Genomic DNA, 22,500 nt, shown 5'->3' on the forward strand with positions numbered 1-22,500 from the left:
CAAATTATCAGGAGTGGCAAATATATACGATCCGGGTCATCACTGCCGGAGTCATATTGCAAGAAAATTTTCACCAGCATGCGTGTAAGCAAGTTCTTGTGGTATATCTATTTCCCCTATGTTACTTGGAGCCGGGATAGGTAATCCCTTGCACTTCCGTTGTCGTTGTACTGTCCGCTGAAGGGAATGAAACTTAGGAAGAACAGCAGCGACTACTTCAGGATGCAAATTAATTTGGGTCTCCTGAATGATTCGCCTTAATTGGTGGATCATTTGATGCTGCTGCCGTTCCGCGATGCCGCACCATTGATAAGCTATAGCCGCCGACTTTGCAGGATCTGGTACATGATCGTACTCACTGGCAAAATGTGCGTTCATCTCCAAAAACATGTATCCTTCCTTTGCACTTTTCATGTACACAATGCCATGATCTTTTGCCACTCTTAAGCACTCTGTCGAGTCAGTAAAATGCCCCTCGTATAATATATTTTGTTTTCCTTTGGACGATGTATTTTCTTCATCTCGTGGGTTCTCTGAACCGAAATAAATCAAAACTAATTTTCCTTTTAGAAGGCTTTGTTGAATGTAACGACTGGTTTTAACGATAATAACCAAACAATTATAATAGTCAAACAACAAATAAACAGCGTTGTTGACTATTCCTATACCCACAGAATTTGAAAAATACAACGAACTGATTTTAACGATAATAACCAAACGATTGTAATAGTCAAACAATAAATAAACAGCGTTGTTTGGTTTTCCTAAACGGATATATATATATATATATATATATATATATATATATATATATATATATATATATATATATATATATATGTGTATATATATATATATATCATATATATATATAGATATATATTTCTAAACATTTTGTCTCTGAAGTTCTTAGTTTGTCCTTTCATACCTATTTTGAAAATACGGCGCTCAAATGTCGGCGCCCAAATGTGACTGCGCTCAAATGTCTTGCGCTCTAAAGTCGGTGAACCCTATATATATATTATATATATATATATTATAGATATATCATAATATATATATATATATATATTACATAATTACATATATATATATATATATATATATGTACATAATATACATACATATACATATTTTTGTGTATGAAGGTATGGCAATTTGAAATAGTGAGCCGAATTAATTAGTAATTTCTTTTCAGTCTAGTAAATAATGAGCAGCCGTCTTCGGAAATATTCCCTCTCTATCTATCTATCTTAGTGAGCCAGGTCTGCCACTTGTAACGAGATGATGATGATGACTTTTTCCGCGCTCTGTTGCACAATCAGAATGCAGCCACTCGGCGCCTCATTTTTAATGATCGAGAACCAATTCAAGAACTCTGCCACTGTAAGGTCGAGCATAAAAGAATGAAGTTATATAAAACGTGTAAGAGCGCCTTCCTATGAGCCTGAGCCAGACAGAAGGATACGAGTCTGAAGTGTTTCATACCGTACTTTTTTCATGTCTGGAAACAGGCGGCTCTCTCTCCGGATTATAATTACCAAATGTATCTGAGTCAACTTCCGTCGACAAAGATTTTGGCTTGAAGCTACCAGATCCTCTTCGTCGGAGTATTACTAACTATACTGTCATTTCGTTCGTAGATAAGGCATTAAGATAAACAGAAGAACCCAAAAGGTCTCCATTTCGATTGCTTTCTCTAACGACATCGGAATAACAAAACAATGACGAAGGGAAAGTTGAGAATGATTTCCTGAAATACATCAAAGGTAGCTGAAACTGCATGAAGCGAAAGCAGAATGTAAACATCGGAAAAATATTTGTCATTCTTTGCTTCTTAAAACAACGAAGGATGATTCTTCCACAAAAACGGTAAGGGAGATAAGAAAACGTAATGTGTTATGTGTTTACAAGGAATGAGGAAGACTGAAAGAAGTACAATGCTCAGGAAGCCAAGGTCAACATTAAAATGTTATGGTTTGATAGTTGCAGTATCACTGAAGTTGCCTACTACCTGAAAAGAACATCTTTTTTAATGTTCTTTCTCACGTGCGTCAGAGGGCCTTTTATGAACCATACCAGGTACCTTTTTAAAAGATGCATGGCAAATGGGCACTCCATGTTTACAGAAACTGCGGTCATTAAAAGAAGTGCTAGGGTCCATGACCACAGTCACTACAACACCACATTAATTTATTTTAAAAAAGCTTTACAAATTACTTGGTAAAAGACGTTATGAATTTCTTATGATCTTCGATTGAAAATACTATATCAACGCTAATATTTCCAGCTGTTTTAAAGACACTAACATAGGTAAAATGATAGCAACTACTCATATCTAAATCAGGAAGTAACTTTGTACATATTTATTAGCAAAACTGCACGCATACATGACCATAAATACATCAAAACTGTCAACGAAATACCCCAATCCGTAATATCAAACAATACGAATTAAAGACTTAAGTGATGACGTCACTGTTATTTTTCCATCTTTTCACGTGATCCAATTTGAGAAATATACAAAAGACGATGAAAATTTGCCACGGCAGAATTCTTACACAATACCCTAAGTGCAACGTCTATATCTTAAAGCAAACTTCCACGAACTCTTCTTATATAAATAAGAAGCTCCTACATTGTCTCTCTCTCTCTCTCAAGCAACCATTCTCTCTCGAACATTTCTCATTTGAAACAATAAGTTTCTACTGCGTGGATGCCCAGAGATACGCATAAAGGTAAGCGAACACAGCGCAGCGGAATTACCCCCGTGAATCGAAGCTTTAACTAGACGAATGAGGCAATAAGTTTTGTGCAGAAGGGAACTAGCCACCGGCACCCCCCACCCTGTTCCCACCCCTCAGCCCCCCAAATTCCGAAGCATCCTTCTCACACGTCCACCTCTGGAATACGGCTCAGCCAATGAGGCCAATAATGTATGTGTCGTTTCAGGGCAGACGGAGCCTCGTCTTTTCAAGGGTGGCAAGAACCGAACAATACGCGAATTAAGGGTTTTTCCCTCTTACGAGGTTCCTTGGAAAGGGCGTTTATTTGATGCTAATATTTCAGCGGGGGTTGCAGTGGCGTGATAGCGATGAATTCCATTGAGAATAGCAGACATTTGTTACTAAGTAATAAGCTGAAGAAGCAGTGCCCAAGTAGATAAACATCATTCATCCGTAAATCGTACATACACAACCCTTATTGTTTTAAGACTTGGACCATCGGCAGATGGTGTCTTGTTTATCACTTTTCATAGGTGTTATTTTAACAGAGGTCTGTCATATTCACAATTAACCGCTGAATCTTCTCCTCCGGCCGAGAGCAACCAGATCCGCTCAACGGCAACACCAATACGCAGTCAATGTTTAGCCGCGCTGTCGAACTTCTCAGTTCAGAGAGTCCTTTATTCCTCACACTGTTGGACTGTGGAACAGTTTCATGAAGGGTGTTCCCTCAATTGGAACTTCAAAAGTTCAAGCGAAGTTGCAACGCATTAATATAATTACATTTGTATCTGTTTCTTGATTAATTTCTTATTTCTAATAAGAGATCTCTTCTTTCTGTATTTCCTATTACTTTCTGCTATTTTTCTCAAATGAACACACACACTCTTTAAGTCAATGGCTCTTGTAAGCTTGTTCCATATGATTACGGTTCATGTTTCGAATTATATATATATATATATATATATATATATATATATATATATATATATATATATATATATATATATAATAATAAAGTTCTAGGAAGCAAAGTTCGCAACTAGCCTTTTTTTATCGTTTTTAGTCTACGGTGCTAAAACAGATCGTCTGGAAGTACTGTGTCTCTAGTTTTGTATGGTAAACCTTTACTGTGATCACAAGGTCCCTGTTTATCAAATCTTACCATTTTGAAGACGGACACACTCCAACGAGCAATATTCACTTTTAAATAATACTTCTACTCTATTATTTCTTTCACTACCCAAAAAAAAAAAAATCCGTACACCGAAACAGTCTTTCAATATATTTAGAGATTTCCTATCATGATGAAATATTCTTATTTCATAATTTTGTCAAGTTTGGAACACTGATCCCGGTTTTAACATTCAGCAGAATGCTTTTATCTTAATTTGTAGAACAAACATTTGAGGAAGTTCTATCAAATTTGATATTCCAAATCCTCTTATTATTGATGTATTTTATTCTGATATTGTTATTCCCGATTTACTGGTTAAGATGAAAGGTAAATAAACAAAAGAATGGCCCTTCCTCTGAGAAGCAAGTCAGGCTGGTCATAAACAAAGACAGGACTCACGCCCTTGCGGTGATCGATCATTCGAAATCCGTGGACAGACCTTCAGTGAGCAAGGTCAGGGGCAAAGGGGAGGAGGGAGGGTGGGGTTAAGTGAGGAGGAGGAGGAGGCGGGACAAAGGACGCAATTGTATGTGGCGTAGGAGGGCGCTGAAGAAGCTGACGGTACTAAATCTGGGACTTTTAAAAACCTTAAGACCCTGACGAGGGCCGTCAAGGACCCACTCCGAGCGAGGGCTGGACGAGAATATGGTGAAGTGGTTCTTCCCCAGAGCCGTTAAGGCCCCTCGCCCCTCAGAGTGTGACGATGGCAGTTGCTTCTAAATCAATCAATCAGTTTGCTCTCCGAGTGAAAGGGAATGGTGACGATTGATTGACGAACACCAGTTGTTCGGATCTTCAAACAAGTTCTGCACAGAGGGTGAATATATGCACAATTCAAATTCTTCTCTCGGTAAGGCAAGGGTATAATGTCTTCTTAAGGAAACAGCAGATGAAAAGTGGCCTTTATAAGATATGGCCATGACTTCGAACTGAACAGAAAGCTATATGGCCTTCCGTACTTATCTAAGAGAACTGGTAAATTCCAGCGAATCTCGTTCCAGATTTTTCCCCTTTCATTTTACTTGTGGCTCTCTTTCAAAAAATATTGCGGTATTCAATATCACTTACAAGTTGCGCTAGTAAACTTCCATTCGAGGCAACGTGCACATGTTTGCTCCGCGAATTCTCAACAAAACACAGAACAAGATGCAAGTTGTAAGAAATGTGTAAGTTACCGCGCAGGATGCCTGGAGGACGGCTGTGCTCAATGACGTCACATGGGAGCGAACGTTTATACGACTTGCTAGCGGCTCTTTGATTTCATAGCATTGTTTTTGTTAATATTAGAATTATTTCTTTATAAACTTACATATAAGATACAAACTGAACATTTGAGAGAATAAAAAATATTATTTATTTCATCTAAAACTCATTTATTACTGCCTTAATTCTATCAAATGTTTATCAAAAGTGACTGAACAATTTTCTTATTTTTCTAGTACCTGTACTATGCAATGCTTATTTCCCTTAAGAGTTGGATATTTTCATCCTAAAATAAATTCAACATCTCGAGAAAAAAACAAAACAATTACATCCTCCGGTAAATCAACATTTTTTTTCGAAAATATGGAGTAGACTGGATATTATGGATGTTTTGAATAACTCTTCCATATGTTGCAGATCTTGTTCCATCTATATCAGCTGAACTTAAAGATGGAATCTTATTCTTAAATTTATGTGCTATGGTGAATCCTCCCAAATAACTTAAAGACTCATTTTCTATCACAGATTCTGGTTCTCTCTCTCATTCTTAATCTCATCGATAACAGGTAGGAGACTTTCATGAGATATATAGATTGGTTATATATATATATATATATATATATATATATATATATATATATATATTATATATATATATATACACGTGTGTTTTATTATTTTGACATTCCTTATTATAAATATTGAAAAAAGGCCTATTCATATGAATGAAAAAAATAGGAGTAAACTTCCTCTATATGTATATGTATATATATGTATTTATATTAACTTTCATTTTCATCTTCCTAAACTCCGCCCCCCCCCCCCAACCCCCAATGAAAGTAGGCTTATCCATATGCAAGAAACTCACTCTTTCTCTCTCTCTCTCTCTCTCTCTCTCTCTCTCTCTCTCTCTCTCTTCCTAATGTTCCCTTTCCTCAACCAAACAATAACTGGCTACTTCATACAGACGTAAACAATTCTAATAACATTTTGCCCTCTCCCTCATTTTCGTGTTGACTAGCATTTTCTCTACAGTTAGTCTCGGCAAACATAGGTCTAGGCCTAACTCCAGTTTTGTCAGTCATAACCACTGAACATTGTTAATTTGCATTAATAAACATATGGTTCATTCAGTTATGCAAAACGCTCTCCTCACAGTCTCTCTCTCTCTCTCTCTCTCTCAAATAACTGTCCCATTAATTTGCCCGACAAATAGTAAGCTCATATCATGCACATAAAAAAATTTTCAATAGAATATTCGTGTTTCTCTTGGGTTGACGAGTCTATCCCCTTGGCAATTACGCTTAACTACACATAGGTCTAGGCATCATTTCAAACTTATCACTCTTAACGAGTCAAATATGGTTTCCTTGCATGAGGAATTGAACGGAAGATATATCTATGCATTTTAGTTGATAGAAGTATTCATAATAGCCTATAGTTTATATATTTATTCACAATTTTAAATGTAACAGGTAGACTCAACCGAATCAGAATCAAGATATTAAATACCTGAGTCAAGAGTGGCACTACCATGCAGAGGTCAACGTTTGTTCGGTATGGCATCATCCTTCAATTTTCTTGCATTTGCAGTGCATTAGTTGAGCAATTCATGCCTGGGGTTTCTTGCATGATCGCTTTCTTGAAGATGAACCGAATACACACTTGCGTTTTTGGTGTTGATATGACCACTTCTGTAGATGTCCAACGACTTCCTATACATTTCGGGATCTTGAGGGAAACGGTGCAATCTAGCCTTTTCACCTCCAATATTGTCCATTTCTGTGTTAGGTAAATTTTTAGTTTCAGCCAAATTTGGAAAAATGCAATAAAAATATATTTGTTGCATCAGAAATAGTGTGGTTTCAATGAATTTAACGTTTATTTTGACTGCAAACCAACCGATTTAGAGATTTACTATGTATACCCTAGTTCATCCCACAATTATGGGGGACACCCTTTGGGAACCGGGGTTTTGGGTAAGGGGAAGGGGGGGGGGAGGGTGTTGGGGCATTGAATGATATTTGCAATAAATGAATAATTAATGTTCCAGCACCCCTCCCCCATACCCCTAACTAGGCCTACCGGGGGGAGGGGGGTAGGGCCCCCCAGCGACCCCCCCCTTAAAGCCACAGTAATTTTCAGGGCACCACAGAACCTAACAAACCCACCTAACCTAACCTAGGGGCCCTGTACCCCTACCTAGGCCTAGCGGGGGGGCTCCGCCCCCCTGCGACCCCCCCTTAAGGCCACAGTGATTTTCGGGGCACTACCGAACCTAATACAACCACCTAACCTTACCTAGGGCCCTGTACCCCTACCTAGGCCTAGCAGGGGGGCTCCGCCCCCCTGCGACCCCCCCTTAAGGCCACAGTGATTTTCGGGGCACTACCGAACCTAATACAACCACCTAACCTTACCTAGGGCCCTGTACCCCTACTAGGCCTAGCGGGGGGCTCCGCCCCCCTGCGACCCCCCCTTAAGGCCACAGTGATTTTCGGGGCACTACCGAACCTAATACAACCACCTAACCTTACCTAGGGCCCTGTACCCCTACCTAGGCCTAGCGGGGGGCTCCGCCCCCCTGCGACCCCCCCTTAAGGCCACTACCTAACATCCATCAAACCAAATCCAAAGTGATGGTACTGCTGTATACATCGTTATACTACCACCATTATAATATACTCTATAAATTAATGAAGCTTACCTTAAACTGTTGGTTGATAAAAATGTGCTGGTGCTTTGAGGGAAAACGTGAAGTTGTTGCAAGGTTCCCTGACATGCAACTTAAAGTAGGAAGTGGCCAGGTACCCGACGACCACATTGCACTGCAAACAATCGGTAGGAAATCGAAGGTCTGTCAAAATTAATGCCAGAAGGGCCAGCCACTACCTCTGCCATAGGTACAGGAAGACAAAATGCCGTTTTTTGCTTCATTATTCGAGTATTCAGTCAAACAAGGATACCAGTGGACACTAGACAGGTAACTGTATTACTCCGCTGAAATGCTAGTGAAACTTAGTTTTCGACTCAAGTCATTCGTAATTGGTTATGAAACCCATGACGTCATAACGATGTCACACCTCTCAGCCAATAATGAGTAACTGGAACTGCTTTTGTTTGCGTAAGAAAGTAAGTTAGAGGGCTCATTAAAAGTAAACATTACCGTAGAGGAAACACCTCTCCCGACTTAGGAAAAATTCGAGGTAAAAACTTAATCTTTTTTTTTCTCTGTAAGTATGCATTAGCGACAATAATGTATTGAGAAGAAGTGTTTTGTTATCACGTGCTTTACTCGGGAAAAATATCAATATAATAGATTTCCCATAATGGTTGAAACTAAAATATTACCCTGTGTTACAGCATCCATAAGCAGCACATATCACAGTGACATTAACTTACTCAATACCAAAAATCTCAAGAATTGTCACAAATTCGTGAAAACTCCCGCCTAGCCGTTACCTCATCCAGCCGATGAGAGCAGTGTGTGACGTCATGCGCGGGAGAGTTGAAATTCGACCTTTGCGCAATTCAGATATTTCTTCTTACGTCTTGACACAGACCACACTCCTGTCGCTTCCTGAAATTGCAAGGAAATCTTTATCACTAAATCATTCTTATAACTTTGTTATCGGAGAACATAGCCGATTTCAAATAAAACTAGAAGAGTAATCCCGCTGAATTTTGTGCGGAAAACCTATAATCACAGTAAATAAGACGAAAGAACAAAATCCATCCTTGCTGTCTCAGTCGTTTTTACACACACACACACACACACGCACACACACACACACACACACACACACACACATATATATATATATATATATATATATATATATATATATATATATATATATATAAATTGTATGTCTTGAGTACATTCTGGACAAGGGGATGGATGCTCCTTCAGACTGTTTAATAGAACTCATAAACGAGCAACTAGGCCTGCTTGCGTCGATATTTTTATCCATATATGCGCGTTGATAAAACTAACATTATGCCTATGCATATATATATATGTATGTGTGTGTGTCTATATATATATATATATATATAATATATATATATATATATAAACGCAAAATTACGAGCAAAACAATGCAGGTTTATCCTAATATAGCTTTAACTAATTTATTGTTTGTCCTCGGCGACGCCTTACCAAATTAAACTAGATAATGGAACCTGAAAATATACATATTATTATATAAGAATAATCACCAGAGCGCCTGGAGGGAGGGAGGGAGGGAAGAAGGGAGGAGTTGATGAGTTTCTGAGAAGAAACCGGTTCCAAGTCAGATTATTCCGGTTTTATCGATACCTTCAAGGGCCATCGGTAGTTTTTGTAACCTGATTTTATTTTTTCTGTTTCATTAGAGCACATTGTTTGGATGCTCCATTACAGTTTTTTATCCGTTTATCCTAACCTCTTTCTTTAGTTTGGCACGAGTTTTTAATTTTCTGTAAAAGAAAATTATTGAGATGACTTTTGTCCATCCGTTGGCACTTCTTCTGTCCGCATTTTTTTTTTTTTTTTTTTTTTTTTTTTGCTTTCAGATCTTATAAACTACTGAGCCCAGAGGTCTTCAAATTGGTATGTTGATCTTCCACCCTCTAATCATCAAACATACCAAATTGCAGCCCTCTATTGTATTTAAGGTTAAAATTAGCATGATTCGTGCGTCTGGCAACTTTATAGGCCAGGTCACCACCGTGCCGTGGCTCATTCATGGATCCGCGACTCATACAGCATTGTACCCCTTACAGAACGCATTTTTTTACTTTTTTAAAGATAAGTAAAAGGGATCAGACGAAAGGATCGTGAAAGAATAGAGCAACATGACAACCAACGACCCCCCTTCATGTGTAGGTTCCGCTTTGCACTTTAGACCTTAAAGGGACGATATCGATAACCAAATATCAATGGAAGGTTGCAATCATAACTAAAGGGAATATCTATCACAGGCTGTAGAAAGTGCAGCCGGAGAGAGAGAGAGAGGGGGGTTCGTATTTTCACCTCCGGTAACGGTCAACGTCCCCTCGGCCCCAAAACATGATCCAGAATTGAAGGAAAGCCCGGGATGCTTTAATGGATGGGTTAATGGGATTATCGTGCTATCCGAAGCAGGCCGCTTTCGCTCATGGGAAACCTAATTTGGAATTTCATCTAAATGAATTATATCAAAGGGGCTTCTGAGTGAAGACTTGGTTTCTAAAGAAGGCGCCGAGTGAAAGAAATGAAGTCCTTTGAGATTCCTCTCGCAGGATTTATTGGATTCATTTCTGGACTTCCTGAAAATTTCTTTGGCTATTTCGGAAATTTCTCTCATGGGTAATTTCCATGTTACCGCAAATGGCTCTTATTCATTCGGTGTAGAATGCGCAGTTCGTGTACTGTTTATGATACAGAACCTTTATCAAAATCATGTAAACTTTTATCCCTCGCAACTATTTGTATAGCTGTATGCCACACACACACACACACATATACTTATATATATATATATATATATATATATATATATATATTATATATAATATATGTATATATATTATATATACATATATTTTATATATATATATATTATATACATATATATATAATATATATATATATATATATATATATTTGCGTGAAGGTGCTTTAAAATCTTCTAAAATGAGCTTTTACTGAAATAATAAGATAAATATTTTTTTTTTAAAAAGAATGCAAGATCATATTGGTTACAGGTGATCTACCGCAGAGAGAGAGAGAGAGAGAGAGTCACTCCAGTTATTCCGTCCTTCAAAATAATTTGCTATTTGAGGGTAATCTAATTATAAGTAGAAAACCTGAAAGTAATCATAAGTATAAGAGACTAGAAATGAATTTTGCATCCACACGTGTATGTGAATATCTATGGAGACAAAACTGGCTGCAGTAATTTGGGAATTTCCAGCGAAGTAAAGCGAAAAATAATAACAGTAAATATAGAATTAATAAACTTGGTCACAGTGAAAGTCCAGTTGAAAACCTATACTCGAAATGGATGGCTACACAATGAAACTAAGGAAGGAACAAATCTGATATTATAAATACTATATGGCAATGTTTGTATATTGGCAATACTGAGCTGATTGTAAAAGATGAATATACAATTTTCCTCTCTGTTATGAAGATTATCAGTCATGAATAGCTAAGTTTTTGGTAATGGTTAAAACACCTTGACCTTAAAACTTGGCTCGTTCGTTGAAATAAGATATAGAAACCTATGGACATTACATCAGTAAAAGAGCTTAGGCGGGTATCATTCTCCCTAAAGCATCTATTCTTCTTTCCTCTCTCTGCTTCGGCGTCCCCAACACGCCTAATTACCTAGCAGAGCTCTGGAGTCCTTCGGCCAATTTTTTTACGAAAACTGACGTCGCAGATTCATCTCGTTGATTCATTTTCGTAATTATCAGACATAACCAGCGCCATCCAGATGCGAATATGATCACGCATCCATTATCCTCTTTTTTTCATTCTCTATCTCCCCTTTTTGCGTTTTGTTTACAGAATGCGAAATTTATTGGCGATTACCTTTTCTCTGTGAATAATTTAGATAGACTTGTAACCAATTATTTTCTTTCGTTAAACGATATCTTTCCGTTTTTCTCTCCACTCGTTATGACTAATGGAAGCTGCACTGATACATTATACTTGATGATAATTGTACAGTTTTTCCTGGTTGATTGTTTGTATACATTAGAACTGACTAATGCTCTTGCACATTGGAAGACCTCACGTGATGGTAAGTTGCTGGTGGGAATTGCAGGATACAACCAACGAAAACTGAGATATTTCCTGTAAAGTATTGATAGCATTTGGTTAAACACATTTCCCTTAAACTTGGTAACTTCTCTTTTTATCTAAATCCTACCCTTAGTGCAGCTTCATGTAAAATCAAACAATATAAAATCAAACCTCCCTCTTTTTCTCATATCAATCTCGTAGCGTTGCATTTTCGATAGACAGACGTACAGAGAATTCTTACAGTCAAATTCTTGCATCAGATTCCAGAAAGACACAGACAAACAGACAGATAACACGAGAGCGAGACCATAACGCGAATTTCCGGTCAGACGAGGGAAGGAGAGAGAGAGGGGGGGGGGGGGAGGGGGGGGGGGGGGGGGGAGGGGAGAAGAAACCTTAGGCAGTGTTTGCCTTATAAGACGAGAGAAACCCTTCGCCTTTTCTCCCTCCGACGACAGAAGGAGCGCTTTTCACACACACACACGAATACGTGGTGGGTGATTCTCTCTCTCTGTTCAGCAGAGAGTGTCCTTCCCAACGCTTGATGAGGCAAATGTTGATAGGCGACACGTGCAGTGACACGTAATGTTATTACCGCAAAGGAAGTCGGTGCGCGATAACTATGATTGCTGGTAATGAGAATGAATCTGAGTGTACACACACACACACGCTCACACACACACACACACACACACACATATATATATATAATATATATATATATATATATATATATAATATATATATATATACATATGTATGTATACATGTAGCTATATCTGCATTTATAGATATATATATATATATATATATATATATATATATATATATATATATATATATATATATATGTATATATATATATATATATATATTTGTGTGTGTGTGTGTGTGTGTGTGGATGTGTGTGTGTGTGTGATTACATATATATGTAAATTTGTAATTTGATTTTGTTTATATGTGCGTATATGTGTATATATATTGTGTATATATTATATATATATATATATATATATATATACATATGTGTGTATACATGTCGCTATATCTGCATTTATATATATATATATATATATATATATTATATATATATATATAGATATATATATGTATATGTGTGTGTGATTACACATATATGTATAAATTTGTAATTGATTTGTTTATATATGCGTATAGTGTATATATTGTATATATATATATATATATATATATATATATATATATATATATGTGATGTAAAACTTATGCCAAGAGTACATTACGAGTGATAAGGGTATCTGCCCTAGCCAGGGCAGATGCACCCATCGTAATTATGTAATTCCCTTTAAGTGCAAGTTAGTCCCAAGGTAAGGTGGATTTGACATTTAGCAGTTATTTGTGAATATAAATGCCATACGTTTATAAGTCATAAAACTATATATGTATATAATATAATTATATATAATATATATATATATAATTATATATAATATGTGTGTGTGTGTGTTTGTAAGCCAGTTATTTCTGATCGTTTATAAATTTTTATAGGTAATATTTCATCTTCCTCAAATGATTCTTGTTTATAAGGTATTCATAAGGTTTTGGTCACAAAAATATTATCTACTATGTTGAAAGTTTCTAATTATATCTGTTTTAATCCTACCAATTCATTCTCCGAAAGAATCCTCAACCTCTTGCCAATTTTATAAATATCGTTGTATTTTCCCCTGTGAATTACTTTGAAAGCTGTTTTAAAACTAATTGATTTTTCTTCAGACAAGATGGCGTCAGCAATTGTATCAATACCAGCAATTTACGTTATTGTACTTTTAATCATTCTTATGAATCATTTTACCATGTCGTTGTGTCGTTTTCCTGAAATTTTAAATACTTAGGATGTTTAATCCCAGTTCAATCACGTAGGGTAGTCTGTAGAATTATGGTTTGAAAGCATCATTTGATTTTTTTTTATAAACTATTATAAAGATTCTATTAAAAAGCATAATCATAATTTCCTAAAATTGTTCCTTCTATAAAACCATTTTTTCTTTTCTATAAATATTTTACACGTTTCTCGGAAAAAGACTTATTTCGTCAATAAAACATTCCTTGGGTTTCTTTTTATAGAACCCTATAATTTACCTCGAGGTATTTCTAATATTTTCATCACTAGGCTATAATTTCATTCGTATCAATGCCTTTCGAGATTTTCTACTGAGAAATAGCCTCATTTTCTCATAAAACCATAATCTAATTATCAATGGAGCATTTTAAATGTCTTAATTTTAAAACTCATCTTTTTCTTTTCCGTTGAAGTACTACAAAGATTTCTTTTTGTTTATTAAACCCGTGGTGTCATTCTCCTCCAAGAATGTGGGGGACTTCTGTTATAGGATGTTCAACCACCTCATTCGATTCTTCTTCTTCCAGGTGTCGACTGTCGCCGAGAGTTGACTCCTGGACTCCTGCTTCAGTGTTGCCAAGACAGGCTTCCAAGAGCTTCATCCTCTAAAAGCAGCCGCAGCAGTCTTACTGGATAAGACAGGAAGATAGGAAAGAGTTTAAACTTTTGTATCATTGAATACATAGCGCTTATCTTCGTACATTTTACAAGAAACTTGACTTTATCATAAAGGACATCAACGTTAAAACTACTGTAGAAATCCGTTATATAATTTTACATTCAGAACTCTGTAACACGGAGACTTGAAGATGTGTTCGAAAAAATAGATTGATCTGAATTATAGGAAATAATTGTGAATCAGAAAGATAAACAAAGTGATTTAATTCTCTAAAACCTAACTTGTGGAGTGCTCTAAACAGTCCATTAAACAAAAAATTAGATTTCGAGTGAAGTAATTGTGCACTACTTTGGGTCTTGTTATATTTCTAGGTGTCTAGTAACTGAAATAAGATTAAACTAACCAGTTTTTAAATAATTCATAGCGTGCTCATAAGTAGTAGATTGTCTCCATGGAAAATAGTGCTTTCATTGGAAAATTTTAGACATCTAGCATTCTGAGTGATTTGTTTCATTTTATTGTGAAATTTTGTTTGAACCCCCTTTTTAAATTCTCCTAATTTCTTTAAATTCAGTTTATATCTTGCGTTTTGACATTCAACATACTACCAACCGATATATGTGCCAGTCTGATCATCAGTGTCATCTAAAACACTTTCCCATCACGCGTTCGTCATGTCTTTCTTGTTACACTTCAGCAACTATCTCATTGGTGGTAATGTCCCGATTGATGATGGGGTAGACAAACTCAATCGTAAGTACACGATCTTAATTCTAATCTGTTTGTCCCTCCCCTTAGTAACGAAACAGTTTGCAGGGGACCCCATTGAGTGCTTTACACCCACCTACTTCACAGAACCTCAAGCGAGGTATGTCAATTCGTACTGCTGGACGGCGAGTACATATTATATCATACCTACTGATGAATCAGCTAGGGATCAAGTGACTCGGGTTCACTCAGTCTCATTTGATGAAGAAGGCTCTTCGTCGGCTATTCGCGGAGAGCGTATCAAAGTTAATTATTATCAGTGGGCCCCCATAATCCTCCTGGTTGAGGCTGGGTTATTTTACGTCCCCTTTGCAATATGGAACAGCACAGCCAAAAATTCAGGCATAAAGGTTGGTCGTTTGTTGAAAAAAGTCTCTGTGATCTCACAGTACACACCCGGGCACCCAGACCGCGACGCTCTTATAGCCGAGTTCCTGGACCAGTTTAACACGTTAATGGGTGTCTCAAAGTGTTGTCCAGGAACCGTCTGTAAGTTTGATTGCAATCTGGCATGTGGCGGGAATCCTTCATCATCTTTGTTTATTTTATACATGATTGTTAAGATTATGTATGTGTTCAACATCCTTATGCAATATTTTCTGTTGACTGTGTTCTTAGGGAAAGGTTATCTCTTCCATGGTATAGAAGTAGTGGAGAAGCTCATCAATAAGAAGGAGTGGTGGACTTCTCCACGGTTCCCCCTGCAGACACTGTGCCAGGTGTTAGCAGCTCAGCAGGGATCACTCCGCACTTATACATGTCAGTGCGTCCTACCTATAAATCTTTTTAATGAAAAAATCTTCTCCTTCATCTGGTTCTTCTTCGCGATCTTGCTTCCAGTGACAATCTACAGCGCTCTGATATGGGTGTGGCGAACTTTCACTTGCTCACGCATCGCCTTTGTACATTACTACCTGTGGCGGACAAGGCGAGTCGGCAAGGAAGACCTCTACAACAACGCCCGCAAGATGGCCATTCAGTATCTTGGATGGGATGGCTGTCTGGTTCTTAGGTTGATCGAGATGAATCACGGAGGCACCATCCTCACCATTCTCACAGAGCGTCTGTGGGAGTTCTACGAAGGAATGGAAAGGGCACAACAGGACGGCGGTGATCCGGAGGCATTTCTCAGCCAGCGGCCTCCGATCTTCGCTTGCGGGCCCTTTCCTCCGCAGGGGCCCTCTACCGTCACCCCTACCCCTACAGGAGGGTATGGATTCTATGGGAAGCACTTTCTACCGGGGACTCCTGGGGCATACCCAGGTTATATGTGGAGCCACCAAGATATGGCCACACCAGGGTATTCCAGCTATCCCAGAATACGGGGCAAAATCAGGTAACAATAGCAGATACATCTTTAGAGCAGCATGAGTTGCCTCAAGGCCACTCACATACATTACATGGTGCCTAGTGAGTGATAGATGGATGCATGTACGGCATCCATCCCAAATACCGCTGCACCCATCCTCAAAAATACTACTTCTACCACCACTTTTACCACTACTATTACCACTACTACTACTACTACTACTACTACTACTACTGCCTGCTACTTAAGTCTCCAGCTTCGCCATTCTGCTCTGCATTTCTACCCAAGTATTCCTGCATCCACGATCCTCTTTCCAAAAATGATCAATGTCACATAACACGCAACTCAAAACAAACATTGACTATGCTTCTCGTGCAAAAGATTTTGCTTTATGAGTTTGATAGTGACTGCAAACGCTCTGCTTTGGCAAAATCACAAACACATGACCACCAAAGACCAACGAATCGGTTCATGAGTAAGACGCGCTCTGCTTGTAGTTTTCTAGTGCCATGTTACAAAAGAAGCCTCAAGTAATCTGTATTAGCTACGGTATCATTAAGCCAGGAACCAGAATTCATTGTTATCATATTATATTAGAAATGTGAAATAATGTAAACTAGACTTTGTACCAATCTGCTAATGCAATTCAGTTTATTGTAGTTAAAAATAATGAACTTGATTTTCTATGTCATTGTTGATAAGGTTTAGGTAACAGACTCTTCATTCGGTGATCATTTCTACATCTGTACATAATTTTCAGTTCACGAACATTTATGAGTCTTCAGGAATACTTTAATATCTAGTTGCTCATAAATGAATGGAGATAGCATTGTTAGAGAAGTTAGATTCCCTTCCCCTCTTATAGATAACGTTTTTTTTTTTTTAATTCTAGCGATCATATTCTTTTTTGGACGAAGAAAAGAAGAAAAAATATCTGCTGTGCTGTTTGCTTCATAGAGCTAAGATCTAAATTTGTGTTGATTTCCAGGTCGTCATTCGCTCCTGGAGTGTGAGGAGGCTTTGCAAAGAAAGAAAGCAGGTCCATCATGGATCTGTGATGCTGCGGAGCCGGTCGTGACTTAGTAGTCATGTAACATAGGTCTACTTCGGCAGTGTTTCTTTTCCTTTTGCTGTAAGGTTACAAATGTATTAGATATGACTAGTTGTTAATTGCCGAAGAGCCAGTGGAGATGTTATGGTGAGAAACGATGAACATGATGATAATGACAATTGCAACAATGATGATGAATCCTATGAAAATCACAGGCAAATTAGCATAGACTTTTGCGAAGGGTGGAGCAGATTATTCTCCCATTTGCTAACAGATCATACAAATAGTTTATTACAGATGGTCATACAAAGAATCGAGACGATCCATTTTCCATTTCCAATCAATGTAATCGTTTCAATCGACTATAGCTGAGGACTTGACTATGTCATTAAGGGACTAGTTAACCAACAAAGGGACCCATTCACTTAACTAGTTCATTAATGGGCCCACCAACTGCTTTAACAATCCAACTGCAGGGATGATCCGGGTAGCTAATTGATGATGTGTTAGAATGGGTTACCCACAATGTAACTACTCACTACTATTAAGGATCTTGTTATGAGGTGCCTAATGACAATGCTAGAAAAAATAATACCATCTCACTGTTAGTTTGTATTATAAGAGTTTTGTAATGCTGTGTGTATATACTATATATATAAACAGAACATCGGACTTACGGACCAGAAACAATGGCAATGCTTTAGCTTATGGCCTCATAGAAATAATAAAAGAAAAAATCAAAAATAATAAAAAAAAAAAAAATTGTATCCGCTAATATGAACCTATGACTGCCATAAACTACATTTAGGTATGTTCTAGTATTAGGAAGAAGTCACAGTTACTTGAAGGACTAATCTACCTTTTAAAATAATTGACATTACGTAGTGTAAAACGCTTTTTATGATTAAGCAAACTGATTTATAGAAGTGGTTGATACTAATCAAAGATATTAAAAGTAATTTCTGCTAGTATTATTTTCATCCTCGGATAATTTCGCTTCTCACACAGGGCTTAAAATCCGATTGCCGAGTGACACTGTGTTTATTCTACAGCTGATACTGAAGTACATTTTTATAGGTCTAGACTTAAGGAGGATTCTACAGTCCAGACATATTTTTTTTTACAACAGCAACCATTTGCAATAGGACAAATGAATTTAAATAAAAGTTTGAAGATGGTGGAATGATACATTCCCCTGGTATTTCCCTTTCTTTATTATTTCTGTTCTTTGGAAAAGCTGTTTTTACCCGAAATTGTGGAGCAACTTGCTAGGTGACTGACTAGGCAGCAAGGTAGGATGAATGTTTACTTTTCCTAAGTTTCATTTTTCCTTCTGCTTGATGCTTTTCTTTTGGGCTGTACATTTTTATATTTCTTCGAGATTACTTTACGATTTATTTGTCTTTCTGGAATGCCAAATGCTTTCGCCAATTTCGCTTTGTTATTTGTTAAAAAAATTCCGTTTCCCTAGGCTCGCATCGCTTGCAAGTTTTCCTTTTGCTTGACGACCAAGACCATTTCTTCTTAAGGGACGCCATTACTTCCATCCCAGGTCTAGGGAGAATGAAGATCAGTGCAAGATCTGCTGTCCTTTTTAGTCGCTGGAGAGGATTTGCATTAAGAATATCAATCACAAACATCATACTCCAACAAATCTCTTACATAGACCTATCTGAACCATACGGTCACACAATCAATCATAGATTATTTTTATCAACGAATTTCTGACATAGAACTCAATAAGATTCAATTGTATTGGTCTAGCAATCAGCTTCAGATCTATTCAAATTGCGATCTCTGGAATCAAACAGAGAATCGGCCTCAAAATTGGAATTGTCTCCTTGACATGAGAAATATAATTTTTTTTAAGGATCTGAGCTGGCAGCTACATTGTCTTTTCTCAACATTCTTCTTGCAGATCCGACTCGGAGTACGAGCCTTTACTTCTCCCCAACCACTCAGCTGGAACTTATGAATCGTGCGTATGAGGACTGTATCATTTTTCTACTGCAGTTTCGCGTACAACGCTGCTGCGCCCCTTTCTTAGGCTATTCATAGATATATTAGATCTTAGGAGTTGGGGAGACATGATCTCAATGTAAATACTAGACGGAGGGAGGGAGGGAAGACATTAGATAAGGCTTTAGGTTGTATGTACCAGAGGGCTAATCAGCAGAACTAGCGCACGCTTTCACACTATACGCAGCTTCATGTCGATGTTTGGGGAGGGGTTCCTCGCAAAATCCATTATGATTTGTCATTTCGAAGTGGAAATGAACAGGCGTTAAGATAAGCAGTGTTTTTTATCATTTGCAAGTTTCCAAAGGAAACCGTAAACTCTCCAGCGTACCGTAGTCAAATTTCAAATATTGGTGCTGATGACATCTTTGTAAAGAACATGAGAAGCTTTTTCTAAGCTGTTGCTGCTGTTGTCGCTGCTGCTGTTGTTGTTGTCGCTGTTGCTGTTATTTTTTTCTTCTTCTTCTTGTAGCCTTTACATAGGAATTCTAGTACCTTTTCTGATGCTACTACGTTGAATACTATTTTTGTATCAAAAATGACAGTTGCGATACAGCTTAATGAGTTTGTGAGTAACCCTGTTGAAACTGTACACAATCCCCCAACCCCCTTTTTTTCTCCCCTTTCTTCTTACTGTTCTTAAGATTTAACTTCCCCTTACGACGAGTAATTAAAGATTAAGTGTATCCGGAGTTTTTGTTTCCTGTTAGGCAGTCTTCACACTCGCAGGATTCTTTCCAAATGCAAAAAAAAAATAAATTAGTAAAAGGTGGAGAAGAGACTTCCGCGAAGGACAGTCTCATTTGAATCTGAGAGACTTCATGAAGAACTTTTTGAGGAACGAGAATTCTGTTTATGCACGTGTAACACGCAACTAATGTCTGTCTTTCGTTGTAAAAACCAGCACTAACTGCTATACTATGAGTTCTAAAATTTACTTTTGAAATATGATCTTTCTATTAGTGTTTGCTGCTCACCACTTGCTTCTCCACAACGGTTGCATTTGACTAGCTCTGTTTCCTGCTCACTCACATGCCTTACAAAACATAAAGCGTCGATAACAGGCTTATAGTCTGAAGTTTCCGTTGTCTGAAAAAATGCGAAATATCATATGAGTATTCTTTTACATGTACAAGCGTCCATTCAGTTCGAGTGTCAGTTAGTATTAAGGAGCCCGCTGATACCATGCACACGCTCTCGCTGGTAGATTCTTACAACATAAACTTGCAGCAAATTCCTATGTTTTTACGATCAAGTGTCTGTTAGGTATTAAAGAGCCCATCATGCACTCACTCTCGCTGGTAGATTCTTACAACATAAACTTGCTGTAAATTCTTATATTTTTACGATCAACCAACAAACGTGGTCGCATATCAAAGTGATGAAACGATGTGAAGATATGATGAAATAAGAAAATGAGCCTCTAAAACCTTGCAATAACAATCGTTACCTATTTAAGTTCTGGTTTGATAACGAGTTTATATCAAATTGAAGGTTATTTTGGCCTCTTTTCCTTTAAGTGCACTTTATCGCATTTGATAGAATTAATGTTATTTAGAATATATATGCTTTTCTTAGATAAAAATCATTTCGACTTAATGAATTTAGAAACCTAGTCGCGTTTGTACATAATTTTGATTATGGAAATTAACCTAATGGGTGCAATTATAGTAATACGAGCATGAAGTCAACCATGAAACCATTTGATATATGACTGTTAATGCGATTATTGCAGAACAATTAAAAGCTGAAAACTGACAAGGTCCAAGATTTTGCAGCTGATGATGTCTTGTGTGTATTCGAATTCCTGAAAAAAAGAGTTATTGCAAATCATTATTCTGTTGGTAAAAGCTCTGCCATGAAAAAAGGTAAAGAGAAAGGCGAATATATAACTATATAAATGAATAACTAAAAATTGATCTTTTCTAGATAGTAGGGCCCAAGAGTTTCAACCAGGCATGTGTCCACTTTTGCGGAGTGTTCAGTGAAAGCCCGTTGGTGATTACTGTCAATATAAATATACACAAAAGACTGTAAATATCGTAGAAATATTAGTCCGAAATTTCGACCCCCGTGAACCCTTGGGGTCACAATCTAGGAAATATCCCCAAAAACTGTTCGAGCTTCAAAGCGCTTTACCCAACTACAACGCGACCATGAATATCCAAAACACGAAATTGGCGGTTTTCAAAAGACTCCAGTCATCGCTCCCTGTGCCCATCTCAAACCTATATATAGGAATGAATGACAAAACCGTTTATATTCTTGAATCTGCTGACAGAGTTAGTGCACACAGCGGGATAAAGGACTCCTCTAGTATGCAACAACAGAAAGAAAAAATAATCGATAAAAATTGAGCTACTTCATCTACATTAGGTCGAAAACCAATATCACTAAAATAATTTTTCAGCTGACGATGTCTCGTATGTATTCGATTTCCTGAAAAGAGTTATAGCGAATCATTATTCTGTTGGTAAGAGCTCTGCCATGCAAGAAGGTAAAGAGAAAAGCGGTTAAACGGGCTAATATATAAATAAATCATGACAAAATTCGACAATCTGTTCTCAACTTCTCTCGGTGAATAGCTTAGAGAGAAACGTCTTGATCTGTGAGTATATCCTTTCGACTGCTGGTGTCCTTCCTGTTCCTTACGACTTTGATTACAATACTGTCGAGTTTCTCTTTAAGCGAGTTCCTGACACAGACGTACTTACCAATACATCTCATGCAGTTTGTCTATCGGTCACATTTACCTAAGATCACTAGCGCATCTAAACTCTTGCATCATTGCATACACATAAACCAACTCGTGTGTGTGTGTGTGTGTGTGTATATACAATACACATATACTATATATATATATATATATATATATATATATATATATATATATATATATAGAGACGAGAGAGAGAAGATGAGATGAGAGGAGAGAGAGAGAGAGAGGAGAGAGACGAGAGAGAGAGAGAGA

The 22,500-nt window shown here is 37.4% G+C and overlaps 1 protein-coding gene across 2 annotated transcripts in view; it reads left to right on the plus strand.

Annotated features, from left to right (window-relative positions):
• LOC135198776 (innexin unc-9-like) overlaps window positions 1-22,359 on the plus strand; it is a 216,363-nt gene extending 194,004 nt beyond the window's left edge. Inside the window, exons 3-4 of one of the 2 annotated variants that reach the window (XM_064226708.1) lie at window positions 14,291-16,486; window positions 19,429-22,359. In XM_064226708.1, the coding sequence (XP_064082778.1) occupies window positions 15,057-16,486; window positions 19,429-19,498 (1,500 nt within the window). In that variant the 5' untranslated portion in view covers window positions 14,291-15,056 and the 3' untranslated portion in view covers window positions 19,499-22,359. Of the gene's footprint in view, window positions 1-14,290; window positions 16,487-17,447; window positions 18,471-19,428 lie in introns of those variants that run through there. The other variant, XM_064226716.1, reaches the window with a different exon arrangement.
• Window positions 22,360-22,500: the final 141 nt, after the last annotated feature.

Source organism: Macrobrachium nipponense, chromosome 23 (genome assembly GCF_015104395.2).
Source record: "Macrobrachium nipponense isolate FS-2020 chromosome 23, ASM1510439v2, whole genome shotgun sequence".
Lineage (NCBI taxonomy): Eukaryota > Metazoa > Arthropoda > Malacostraca > Decapoda > Palaemonidae > Macrobrachium > Macrobrachium nipponense.